Genomic DNA, 12,750 nt, shown 5'->3' with positions numbered 1-12,750 from the left:
GGCCTGTTTGGGGTGTCACAGGGTGGAAGTGGGGGCTCAGTGGGTGCCTGGAACAATGTGAGGGTGTGGGGGTGTCACACACACTGTTAGTGAGCCGCCTCCTTGGGGACTGTCCCCTGAATGCTCGGTGGTGATCCCCCTGTTGTCACGTTTGCAGCCCCCATGCCTCTGCTCCTCACAGCCTCCCCCTGCAGCCACGCTGGGGTGCAGCTCCCCCTCGCTTTGTCATCGCTGCGTTGCCGTGCCAACGCCGTGGCCCTGTCCCTGCTCAGACACTGTCACCGCTGGGCCTGGCACAGGCAGCACCAGCCGGCACCCACAGGTAGGCTGGGGAACGTGGGGGAGCAGTGTGGGGATCTGCCTTCAGCCCGTGTGGGGATCTGCCTTCAGCCCCTCCAAATGTCACTCAGACCCTCCTCAGCTATGAACTGAGAGGAGAATCCCCTCCCCTGCATGAGCGTCTAGCCCCCATGGAGAGCAGAGACAGTCCCTGGCATTTTGGAGAGGCCACCGTGAGGGGGGCCCGGGCTGAACATGCATTGTCCCCCCAGAGCATGTGGGTTAACCAGATTAATCAGAGAAAACTCCCTGCCAAATGTGAGGAGCGCTGGATTTGCCCTGGGAAGGGGGAACTGTGGATGTGCTTGGGGGTGCAGGGGAGACAGAGGATGGGAGGGGAGCAGGCAGGTCCTGGAAGGGGTCCAGTCACCTCCAGTTCTCCCAGCACTCAGTGGTGGTTAATGGGCAACTCAGAGTATCCCATTCCCACAGGCATGCCCTGTGTCCTGCTGCCAGGCCCTGTGGCTGGGGGTGCTCATTGCCTGTCTCTCCATCCTCAGTGCTGTTGGGGACTGTGTTTGCCCTGTGTGACTGCAGCAGGGCCAGATGTTTGCATCTGGTGGGAGGGCAGGACAGGGCTACGTGGGTCCCCATCTGCAGCCCCCAGATGTGCCAGCAGCCCCTCGGTGTGATGAGAGTTTGGGGGAGGCTGTTGTGATATGGGGGGAGCCGGTGCCTCTCACTGTCCCCCCCAGCCTGGTCCCCCTGCCCTTCCCACAGAGCACCCCATGGCCCCAGGCAGTGAGGCTGGACACAGGCGGCCTTTGCAGTGCAACTTAATGGGATAAACCAATTCCCTTAACCCATTTATCTGGCTGATCCAATAAAGGTGGCTGGGAATAAAGTGTGTGCGTGGTCTTAATGCATTCCCCCTCTCCACGCTCCCCCAGTCCTGGCAGCATCGTGGGTCTGTCTGCCACAGCTGGCAGGGGGCTCCTCCCCAGAGGCAGTGCAGAGGGGCCAGGACAGAGGGGGGACGTTGGACCTGCTGGCTCTAGGGGCCGGGGAAGAGGAGAAGTGGCTGTGACAGTGGTGGAGGTGGCTCTGATCCATTGAGGGATAGCCCAGCACAAAGCACAGAGCAGGTGAGTTGTGGGGGCTGTGGGAAGGGTTTCTGGTGTAGCTGTGGCTGGGTGACACCCTGTGTGTGTCCCCCACACCAGCACAGATGTTCACTCAGCCCCATGACCCCAGGGGCCATTGCTTTTACCATGGAGGGGGTCCCTTGCTTACCCCTGCATTTCCTTCCCCTCAGGGTTTGGGGGTTGTTGTGGGGTCTGGGAGTGGGTGAAGGTGGGACATGGGATGGTCATGGAGGGAGGGATGAGGATGGAGGGATGGGGATTAAAAGGATGGAGGCAGGGACGGCACAGAAGGACAAGGATGGAGGGGCGGTGGTTGCAGGAGGGCTGGGGCAGGAGGAATGAGGCACGCAGGACACAGGCAGGGGCAGGAGGGTTGGGAAGGAGGACACGAGCAGGCAGGCACGGACAGGAGGACTGGAGAGGAGTCCAGGAGCAGGCAGGAGGGGCAGGAGCGCGGGGATGGGTGTGCCGTGGCGGCTGGCAGCCACCTCCAGGTGCGGGTGACGCAGCGGGACCAGGAAGCTCCGGTTCCGTGGCAGGTGAGGGTGGAGCAGAGGTGGCGGACGCTGCTCGGAGCCGGACCTCAGCCCAGGTTCGGCCAGCCGGCACCTGCCTGGGGCCGCTGTGGCTTCGCTGTCCCCTCCTCTCTGTCCCCGCAGGCTGCCATGGATGGGGCCCCGCCGCCCCCCAGCCCCAGCGGGCTCTCGGCGTACGTGGCCGTGTCGCAGCTGCTGGGCCTGACCCTCCTGGGCACCACCGGTGCCTGGCTGGGCCGCTACCGGGGCGGCGTGGCCTGGCACAGCCCCCTGCAGTTCAACGCCCACCCCCTGTGCATGGTGCTGGGCATGGTGTTCCTCCAAGGTGACGGTGAGCAGAACGGGGGGACGCGTGCCCTGTCCCAGCTGCAGCCTCCAAAGCCTGCAGCTGTGGTCAGGCAGGGAATGAAGGGGACAAAGCGGTGACAAAAGACACGGGGAGGGTGCAGCAGCATCCCTGGGCAGGGCTGGGTGAGCCCTGTGGATGCTCAGGTGCCCTCTCTGTGCAGCTCTCCTGGTGTACCGGGTGTTCAGGCACGAGGCCAAGCGCTCCACCAAGGCCCTGCACGCGTTGCTCCATGGCCTGGCCCTGGTCATCGCCCTGGTGGGTGAGTGCTGGGCTGGGAGGGCTGGACTGGGCAGGATCAGCCCTGCTGGTGGTGCTGGGCTGGGATGGGAGTGGTTGATTGGGCAGGATCAGCCCTGCTGGTGGTGCTGGGCTGGGAGGGCTGGACTGGGCAGGATCAGCCCTGCTGGTGGTGCTGGGCTGGAAGGGGTGGATTGGGCAGGATCAGCCCTGCTGGTGGTGCTGGGCTGGGATGGAAGGGTGGACTGGGCAGGATCAGCCCTGCTGGTGATGGGATAGAAGAGGTGGACAGGCAGGATCAGCCCTGCTGGTGTGGACTGGGATGGAAGGGTGGATGGGCAGGATCAGCCCTGCTGGTGTGTGGGCTGGGATGGCAAGGGTGGCTGGGCAGGATCATCAGCCCTGCTGGTGGTGCTGGGCTGGGTGCATTGGGCAGGATCAGCCCTGCTGGTGCTGGGATGGAAGGGTGGACTGGGCAGGATCAGCCCTGCTGGTGATGGACTCTTCTCCTCAGGCATCATCGCTGTGTTTGAGTCCCACCGGGCTAAGGGCATCCCTGACATGTACAGCCTGCACTCCTGGTGTGGGATGGCCACCTTCGTGCTCTACCTCCTGCAGGTAAGGCTGGGAAGCCCCTGTCCCCCTGGCAGGGAAGGGGCTCTGCAGCACCTGTGACATCCCTGTGTCCCCACAGTGGTTCCTGGGCTGTGGTTTCTTTCTGTTCCCCGGTGCCTCCTTCTCGCTGAGAGGGTGGTACAAGCCCCAGCACATCTTCTTTGGCATCACCCTCTTCATCCTCTCCATCACCTCCTGCTTGCTGGGCATTACTGAGATGCTCCTCTTCAACATCAGGTGCGTGACCTTTCCCATGGTGTGTGTCGAAGGATGAGGATGGGGATGAGGATGAGGAGGGGGTCCCAGCCAGGACAGGGATAGTTCACCCATCCCTTAAGGCTTGGGCATCCCTCTCTATGCCTGCAGTGACTCCTACAGCCACTTTGTGCCTGAGGGCATCCTGGCCAACACCCTGGGGGTGCTGCTGGTGGCCTTTGGGCTGGTGGTGGGCTACGTGCTGACACGGGAGGAGTGGAAGCGCCCACCACTGGCAGAGGAGCTGGCCCTGTCCATGGACTTCAAGACCCTGACAGAGGGAGAGAGCCCTGGTGGTGGCAGCCAGTGACATCTGCAGCTCCTGGTCTCCAGCATGGGCTCCTTGTGATGTCTGAAATGCTCCTGTGCACCCTGTCCCTGGTGGTTGGCATCTCTGCCCAGCCCAGGGTGATGAGGACAGCTGGGGAAGGACGTGCTTGGTGCAATGCTGCCCGCTGGACTCAGCTTGGCTTGGCCTTTATCATCCTGAGCTCTGCCCTGTCCAGGCCCTGGCGACCCCGAACCCATGCCAGCCCTGTGGGAATGGCAGTGCTGTGGGCAGGGCAGGGGCTGGCAGGGCCACAGGAGAGGGGTCTCCGGGCTCTTCCTCTTCCCTGCTCAGGGGATGGAGTGGGAGCAGAGATTTCTGCACTGTAGGCCAAAGCCTTTAGGCTGTTCCCAGTGCTGGTGGGCAGAGGGGATGTTTGCCACCACCGGGATGTCCCACTCACTGGCAGCCCCTCTCCCTCAGCATGGGGGGACGCTCCCCTAAAGGGCTCCCTGGGGGTTCGGAGTGACCCTGTGCCTGTGCAGGCTCAGCAGCCTCGTGTCTGAAGTGTTTTCTCCCCACGCATGATGTGTTTGCTCAGTGGATGCTCCTGACCTAATAAATGTTTGCAGCTAACCCTGTCCTCCTGACTCTGCCCCCTAGATCACAGTTTTGGGGTATCCTCAACTTCCCACACGCTGAGGGCAGGTGGGAGAGGAGCTGCCTGAGGGGCTGGGAGGGTGGGTGGGCATTAGGGGTGGGATTGTCAGCAGTAGCTGTGTGAGGGACCCCAGGGGCCCATGTCCAGGGTCTGGCCATGCACTGGGTGTTATAATTATTATCCACTCTATTATTATATGCCTTTTTTGGTGGCAGCACTAGTGCTGCCTCTGTCACCTCCCACTCCTGGTGGTTCCCAGGTCTCTGTCCCCACCCCCATGCAGTGATCGTGAGACCCAACCCAACCATCATTTCCACACCAAGAAGCATCAGAACGCTCCTTCACTGACCCCAGTGTGGGAAAAACAGCAGCCCAGACACCATTTCCAAGTGTTAACCATTTATAAATAGGTACATTTTTTCATACATACAGTTTTCATTGTACAGATTACAATCTGTATACATTGGGGGGGGAATGCATTCTTTTGAACTTTTCACATCTATCTCACAGCTCACATGTACAGACAAGAAAACTCTGCTCAAGCAAATACAGCAAAGGAAAAAATATGTTTTCTTCTTTCCTTAGAGATGAGAGGCGAAGGCCTCTGCTGTTGGCAGGGGCTGCTCTTCCCACTGCACAATATCACAACTGTGTGGTGTTCAATATATCAGAGAGAACAGAACATGCATTGGATAATATACTGTACAGAGAGAAAGTCCTTTACATCTGAATTATAGAAAAGCTAAAGGAAAATTTAAGTGTCTTAAAGATCTTCCCAGCAAGTGTCTCAGAGGATGGCAACCAGGCAGTTGTACAAAGCACAAGGCAGGTGTAGTGGACGTGTTTGTACCCAACTCAGATCCTCCAGGGTGTGAAGACAGAAAGGAGATGGAACGCTGAATGCAACACTATGGCAAAGAAAAGGCTGGACAGGGATGAGCCCGGCAGTACTGGCAGAGTCCACACGAGTCTCTGGCTTATCAGTGGAGCAACACAATGGACTTTATGTAGCACACAGTGCTGCTCTCAGTGGCTGGCTGAGCAGTGCACAGCGAGGCAGACCTGTGGGGACCCAGCTCTATGGGCACCAGGCTTTCCCACCTGCCCATTCCCACCCCGACGTGCCTCCCCAGCGCCGTCCCTGGACAGCATCACCCACAGGGACAAAGTCTTTCAGCAAAGCAGCCCTCTGTTTTCACAGCCACAGGATGTGATCCCATCAGGTGGGACCTGGCTGCTGACTCCCCAGTACCGTGACAGCTAGAAAAGGAGCAGGAGGAAGGACACAGCTGGTGGGTTGGGTGTCTGTTGGCTTTCCCCGTGACGGCCGCGCTCGCTGTGACCTCTTGGGTCGGTCTGTACCAGTTTGGTGAGATCCAGCTGTAGAGTCAAGAGTTGGACACGAATGCATCTTGCTAAAGAATTGAGCCCTTAGTGGTTTATATTAGAAAAAAGAGTTTGATTGAATGAAAATCCAGCAATTATTCACATAAAGCTGAAAAAAACGCAGATTCACTTTCAACCATTGTGCTTTGTGTCCAACACACCCTCCACCAGCCTGCGAAGCGCAGCCGGCATGGGGTGAAGGCTTTGATTTGCAGAGGTCCCAGCAGGTACAGCAGCTCTTTCCCTAAGCCCTTGGGTAAAGGCTGATAAACCAGTAGTTCCCTTGAATTGCCAAGAGTACAGCAAAGCACAACCACCAAGGAGCTCGCGGCAGCGCACGAGGGACCCCCGCGGGCGAGCAAGGCGGAGCACGAGCAGGCACGCTGGCTTGCTTGGTTCTCTAGATAAGGCAGAGCTGGCACTTCGGTTTTAGCTAGACTTCTCCTGGGTAACCCTGAATATACAGCAGCCTTTGCAAAGGAGACTGAACCGCTCCCAGTTTACCACCCAGCCTGGTTCCAGACCTAATCCCAGCATGACTCCGGGGTTTGGCATACGCACGCTCACACGTTCACACCAGCCACGCGGTTTTCCTCACAGCCAGGTTAAAGAAAAATAACCAAAAATTCAGTGCTCAGACAGACTGAGCTGGGCACTGGTGCCACAGCAGACAGACAGATGGACAGACACACATTTCAGATTGTTGGAACCATCACAGTCCTCCCACCCAGTGACACAGAGAAGGCAGCTCAGGCTGTACCTCCTTTGGAGACGGATCTTGAAAGGATCTCTCTTTGTAAAACCTTCCTTTTCCTCAACACTTTGATGCCCACTCAAGACTGTGTCCAAAGCCCTCTGATGCCACTCCCAGCTGGCTGGTGGGGCCCTGCAGAGCCCCCCACCACGTGGGTGTCCACTCCCCTGGGACCACAGCATCCTCCTAACGTGGGAGAAAAGCAAGAGCCAATGAATCCTCACTGATGGATGGGGCAGACACCCACACCTGATGCTGGGAGAGAAGATTCCAGCTCTGTGGCAGCACACCTGGGTCTCAGAGCAGCCACAGGTGAGGATGAGAGACACCTGGTGGGAAGGTTGGCTAAAGAAAGGGGTCAGCTTCAGCATCACTTCTGGCACTGCCTTCTGCATGTACCCCAAGAATGAAAACTGGAGTTTCAGTGTCATCAAGAACCTGCTTTTCTTGGTGGACCCAAAATCCTGCTTGCTCGAAGGTGGGGCTTGCCAGTGGTACCACTGCAGTCAGGAGGGCATGAAGGCACCAGCTGGCAGCATTGACCTGCATCTTAATTACTCAAAAAGTAATTAAATACACAGCACAGACATACAGGACAGCTCAATGTCTGAAACTGAGTGAGATCCCACAGTGTGGCCTGATCTTGTCAGACCCAGATCTAAGAGTAGAGGATGAAGGGCCCTCAGAGTGAGATCTGACCTTGTGCTCCCCCAAGCACACTGGGGCCACGCCAGCACAACACAGAATGACCTCTGCTTCTCCTAATGCAAAGACCAAATCATGACTTTGAAGACGTAGGGGACTGAGCAAGAACAGCTTTTCCAGGAAGAAATGTGCTTCTTACCCACCTGGTGGCCACAGCAGCCATCCTGCCTCAACTGTCCCTAAGAGAATTGCCAGGGAAGTGCTTTAAAACCACTGCAAATAATTTTGTATTCAAAAATTACTCAATCTGTTGATGCTTATATACAGGAATCAGTTCTTGTGCTATAAATGTTATGATTCATTGCTTTGTTTCTTTTCTCTTCTTCTTTTTTTTGAAAAATACACTAAGAGACATGAGCTGTTTTGCTATTTCTCTAATGAAGACACTACTCACGCTTAAATATCCAGTATTTATCATAGTAACAAATCCAAACAGTAAAGTGCACCCATTTACAGAGAGAACAGATGGAAAACCATTAGTGCAAGAATCCCGTGGAAAATGTAACACGTGGAATTGTGAAAAAAACCTGCATGCTGCAGTGTTTCAAGCCTTCTTCAGCTTTGTGGTTGTGTTAAAAGCGTGAGCTGTTTTCTCTTACAACATCTTCAGAAGCTGGGCAGTTGCACACAGGAGTGCTGCGGGGGGATGTTCTGAAGGACAGGACTGGGAGCACAGGGCAGTGAGTGGCGAAAGCAGAGCGTGGGCAGCTCTGTCACTGCCCCTGCTGGCGTGGCAGGGGAGAGGAGCACCCACGGCCAGGCAACAGGCACAGGGCTGGACTGCGCTGCTTTTTCCTTTCAAAGAAGCAGCCAAAGGTAGGAAGCCACTCACTCAGGCAGAAAGCTGGAGGATGAGAGGCACTAAGCAAAGTGACTGATGCTGCTCCAGACCCAGGACACGTCTCCCAGCTATGGGCATGTGGGATGCGGAGGAGAAATCAGTTATTCCTTACAATACAGAGCATGTTATTTCAGAAATGAAAGGAAGAAAGAAAACCATCACACCCCATTTGCAAGGAGAGAAACCATGCACAGACCTGGGTGTTCCCACAGTGAAGGGGTCCCAGCCAGCCCCCATTTTACAGAGCCCTGGGATAAAGCAGAGTCAGCATTGGGTTGCACCTCAAGGAAGAAAACACCAATCTCAATCCAAATACTCGCTTTGACAAAGACCAAATGGCCCCTGGGGTGTCCCAAAACTGCCAAAACTCATAGAGGAACCCCCTCTTCCAAATGCTCTCCATGTGTCTATGAGACACAAGCCTCCCCTGGCCCAAGGTGTGCATGTCCCAGCTTGCTCTGAGCAAGTCAGGCAATGAAATAGCAATGAGATGTGCTGAGCCACACACAGGGAAAAGAAAAAAGCCCCATCAAAGCCAGGCTTTGCTTAAAGAGTTCCAGACCCTGTCCTGAGCTGGTGTGAAAGGGTGCAGCTGCAGTGATGTGTTGCTGGGATATGCTCACTCACACCAGCGGAGGCTGGAGCCCGTGATTTGGTTCAAGAAGTCTTGCAATCGATTCTCAGTAGCCCTTTGGAGGTATCACTCCCCTGCTCAGCACTGAATCGCTCCCCAGAGTTGATATGAGTGAGGTTTGGCATTGGGCAACAGGCACTAGTTTGCTTTAAAACAAGCTACAGCGTTATCACTCTCCCTCCCATCATCCCACCCTTCACCCTCAGAACACAAAAGGCAGATTACAAACCCACCAGGAACAAAGGAATCGGTAAAGGAAGTTCTTCCCCCCACCTCAAAAGAAATTTTCAGCAACTAATTGAAAAAAATTTTTTGAAAATCCTATAAAAAGGATTTTGGAACCGGCCCCTGCTTTTCGTGCTGTCTTGATGTGACTTGCATTTGATTACAAAACTGAAAATAACAGAAAAAAACCCAACCTGAACTGGAAAATGTCCTGAAATAGATAACATAAATAAATTATAAATAGGTCTCTCTGAACTACAGCTTCTCAAAAAGCAACACATGGTTTCTACCATGTACAGATATGGAACACGGTGTCCCTTTCCAGGATTTTGGGAACAGAGAATCTTAGAGGAGCACAGCCCTTGCTACAGCCCCTGCTCCCTGGCAGGACCGAGCCAGAGGGAAGGGATGCTGCAGGCCTGGGACTGCAGAAGGACCCTTCCTCTTTTGGGCCCATCATGCCATGTTCTACAACCTCATCATAAAAAAAAAAAAAAGTAGTAAAGAAAAATCAAGAATTGCAATTTTCCTCTTTGAATACCATTTCCTAAGTCAGATTTTTGCTCTTCCTCGCAAGTAATAAATCCCCCTCCCAGATGAAGTCCCCAACACTGACTTGCCCCGTGCAAATGCTGTGGGTGAGGTGAAGTCTGCCAACAGTGTGAAGACGTTAGTGCAGTCCCAGTTCATGGCCAACTCCCTTGGCTGATTAAAACATATAACAAAGGGCCAACCTTACACCCTCAATGCTTGTAAAATGCCTCAGAGCAAAGAAATCAGTGTGAGGGCACCTGGTAGGTACTTGGAAAGCAGCAAAGTGCTGTGTGATCCCCACCCCTTCTGACCAAGTTAAATAAGGAAGGAAAGCACTGTAAGCCAGCAGAATCAGAATGGGTATTGTGGGTGCTGTGCATAGCTACTGGTGTTAAATCACATCACTGAGGGCAATCCCCTCCTTGGGGCAAAGAGCCAAACAACCTGGCTGGCACGGGGACCTGGGGATGCAGCCTTGGGAAAGGCTCCTGTGGAATTCCCTAGGAATTCCCATCAGAGTTGAGTAAGAGATCATTGAGACAAAAGAAACCAATTTAAAAATCCAAGGCAATTGTCTCTTGAAAAAGAGCTGGTTACCTCCTGCTGCGTAGGGATATCTCTGGACCACCCCACACCATGGACTAAGATATCCTGGTTGGAACTTTGCTGGAATTGGGCAAATGATACTGGCTCGGCTGATGTTGGCTTCACAGTCAGCTGGGGAACAAAAGGGCTGGAGCACGTGCATGGCTGTCTGACCACCACATAAAGTACCGGAGAAACTTGATCATGTAGCTATCAAAGAGAAATAAAAATAATAATAGTAATAATAATAATTATAATAGTATGCATGGAAATCAAGCTTGGAAGTGTGTGCTGAAAACATGAGGGTCTCACTCCAACAAGTGTCTTTTACACATTAGACTCCACAAATGGTCTCTTTGGTTTGATTGGGGACGTCTGCCCTTGCCTGGAGTCCCTGGAGAGCTGCCTGTACAGGTTATCCTGGTAGGCCTGCGCCACGGGCAGCGTCCTTGCCACCTTGACGTCGGGGTATGAGGAGGCTTGGGTGACTCTCTCCAGGAGGTCTCCCCGGGACCCATTGGCCAGCATCCCATGGGGGCTGTAATAGTCTTCCTCTAGCAAATGGCCATTCTGTGCATTGTTGGTTTTGTTATAAAAGGCAATGTTGCTGATTGAAGAGGGTGGGCTAAAGGATTCCGGCTGGGGCAGATTGCCAGGAGACGTAGGACTAATGACAGTGTCCACTGAAGACACAGCCCAGGTCCGGTTCTGCTGATGGAGATGGGGGTACTGCTGAGTCCGAGCAGTTTTATCGATGATTCCCATGAACGGCGTGGTCCGGGAGCGGGCTGGCTCGCTGGGGTAGCCCCCCTGCGTGGGCGACACCGGGGACAGCTCATCGCACGATCTGTCATAGGCTGGCTTCAGGGGGATCTCCATTTGCTGAATCGAGGCAGAGGGGCGAAAGTTGGGAGTCAGGTTGGAGGTGGAGGAGATGCTATTGCTGGAAGGGGAGAAGCGGAGGCCAACGCTCTGAGAGTGGAGAAGAGGCCTTGGAGTCGGTGGGTGAGGCTTGATTTCGCTGGGATTGACTGAGATGGGCCTTCTTATGAGGTGAGACACATCTGGAGAGCCCAGCTGGTTGGCGGGGAGGGAAGAACGCTCCAGGTCAAGTTTTGAGTGGCACACCGGATAGTAGGAGGCGGACTGGCTCCGCCCAATCTGAGGCGTCTGGCTGTATCTCATCCCCCCTCTGTAGGCCGAGGATGGTCTCTGTGGAAGGTCTTCTTTGGCCAGCCCTCCATGCTGACAGATGGCTCCGGCGCTGAGACTCGCCTGCACGTGCTGCACGGGCCTGCTGTCACCCACGATGCCCCCGATGGAGCCCTGGTACACCAGGCGGCTCTGGCTGACCCCCATGTCCCCTGATGATGACTGGTACTTGCTGGCCATCGAGTGGGCAACCTGGCTGTAGGCACCAGTTGGGATGACAGTACTGGAATGGACGGCAGAGCTGGGCTGGTTGCTCCTCACGATCTGCGCCTTGGCTGGCTGCAGCCTCAGCCCCGGCTGCGGCACGGCCACGGGGAGCTGGGGCATCTGGAAGGATCTCTGCGTCATCTTGGACAGGGGAGACTTGGGCCTGCCGGGCAGCTGGGAGACGGCGCTGGGCTCCTGCTGGTAGCGCACCGGGGAGCCGGACTGGGAGCGGTACACGCTCATGCTGTCTGCGGGGGGACTGGCGCGGTACTGGGGGCCGCGGCGCAGCGGAGACGGCGGCGGGCTCTGATACTCCTTGGCCTGGCTTCCCACGGGAGGGGGGCTGAAGCGGTAAGTGGAGCCCTGGTGAGCTGGGGATGTGTGCGGAGGACTGGGTCTGTAATGTGAGTTTTGGTGTGTTGGAGACAGAGCAGGAGATGTGGACTGGTATCCCTGCCTGGTCGGTGAACCCACAGAGCTGTTGGACCTGAAATCAAAGACCTGATGGGAGCCAAGAGGTGAGCCAGAAATATAGGCTGAGTCCCTGTGAGCTGGAGATTGGGGTGGGCTCTGGATGATGGGCAGCCCTTGGTTTGGCCTGGACTCTGTCTGTAAGCCAATGGAAATATTTTCTACATCCTGCTCGAGGTATTCCTCCTCAAAGATATCTTGCACAGAATACAGCTCTTCATGCTGGGCTTCGGGTTCTGGCTCCACTGGGAGTGGAGGTGATGGCTGCTGCTGCTGCTGCTGCTGCTGCTGCTGTTGTTGTTGCTGCTGCTGCTGCTGCTGCTGCTGCTGCTGCTGCACCTGCCTGCACTCCTCCTCCACCCGCATCAGCAGCCGCTGGATCTCACGGTTGTTTGGACACAGCTTGATGGCCTCGTTCAGGTCCTCCAGGGCTGCTGAAAACTGCCTGCTTGACAAAGGAACAGAAATGAGAACTGAAAGCACTCTGGATTTGGATGGAGCTGTTTTCAGAGATTCCAGGGGAATAAAGTGGCTTGTGCCTGTTACTGAGGGAGAGAGCTGTGATTGCTACTGCTTGCTGCACCTCTCACACGCTGCCTTATGGGCCTCCCTTGGATTTATGTTATCCAAAGGGAGAGAAAATTCTGGAGAAGGCAACACAGGCTTTAGATGGCACAACCCAGACTAGCAAACACACCTGCCTCTGCAGCTTACGTTAGGGGCTAATTAATTACTCCCCCTAGCATCACCATGAGCATCACCTCTGTTTTAGAGAAGGGGACAGCAACACATTGATCACACAAGCCCAGCTCACCGACTGCTGTAAACAAGCTCTGACAGAGCTACAACCA

General features: G+C 55.3%; 2 protein-coding genes across 15 annotated transcripts in view; one reads left to right on the top strand and one right to left on the bottom strand.

The window, feature by feature from the left end:
• Positions 1-210: 210 nt before the first annotated feature.
• Positions 211-4,327, top strand: LOC135458652 (transmembrane ascorbate-dependent reductase CYB561). 3 transcript variants are annotated; one of them, XM_064733906.1, is made up of 7 exons: positions 211-322; positions 1,338-1,424; positions 2,084-2,291; positions 2,470-2,568; positions 3,061-3,164; positions 3,241-3,398; positions 3,528-4,327. In XM_064733906.1, exons 3-7 carry the CDS (start codon positions 2,090-2,092, stop codon positions 3,724-3,726), a joined length of 762 nt encoding a protein of 253 aa, XP_064589976.1. In that variant the 5' UTR covers positions 211-322; positions 1,338-1,424; positions 2,084-2,089; the 3' UTR covers positions 3,727-4,327. The 3 variants fall into 3 exon arrangements, with proteins under 3 accessions (XP_064589976.1, XP_064589975.1, XP_064589977.1); XM_064733905.1 differs by having other exon boundaries at positions 228-322; positions 1,230-1,424; XM_064733907.1 differs by lacking the exon at positions 1,338-1,424 and having other exon boundaries at positions 235-322.
• A 393-nt stretch (positions 4,328-4,720) lies between these two features.
• TANC2 (tetratricopeptide repeat, ankyrin repeat and coiled-coil containing 2) overlaps positions 4,721-12,750 on the bottom strand; it is a 148,889-nt gene continuing 140,859 nt past the window's right edge. For all 12 annotated transcript variants that reach the window (XM_064733703.1, XM_064733709.1, XM_064733708.1 and 9 more), the window contains one exon: positions 4,721-12,344. In XM_064733703.1, coding sequence (XP_064589773.1) covers positions 10,337-12,344 — 2,008 coding nt within the window. In that variant the 3' untranslated portion in view covers positions 4,721-10,336. The remainder of the gene's footprint in view (positions 12,345-12,750) is intronic.

This window comes from Zonotrichia leucophrys, chromosome 27 (assembly GCF_028769735.1).
Source record: "Zonotrichia leucophrys gambelii isolate GWCS_2022_RI chromosome 27, RI_Zleu_2.0, whole genome shotgun sequence".
Lineage (NCBI taxonomy): Eukaryota > Metazoa > Chordata > Aves > Passeriformes > Passerellidae > Zonotrichia > Zonotrichia leucophrys.
The sequence above is the reverse complement of the archived record's forward strand: the minus strand, read 5'-3'. Positions and strand labels throughout refer to the sequence as shown.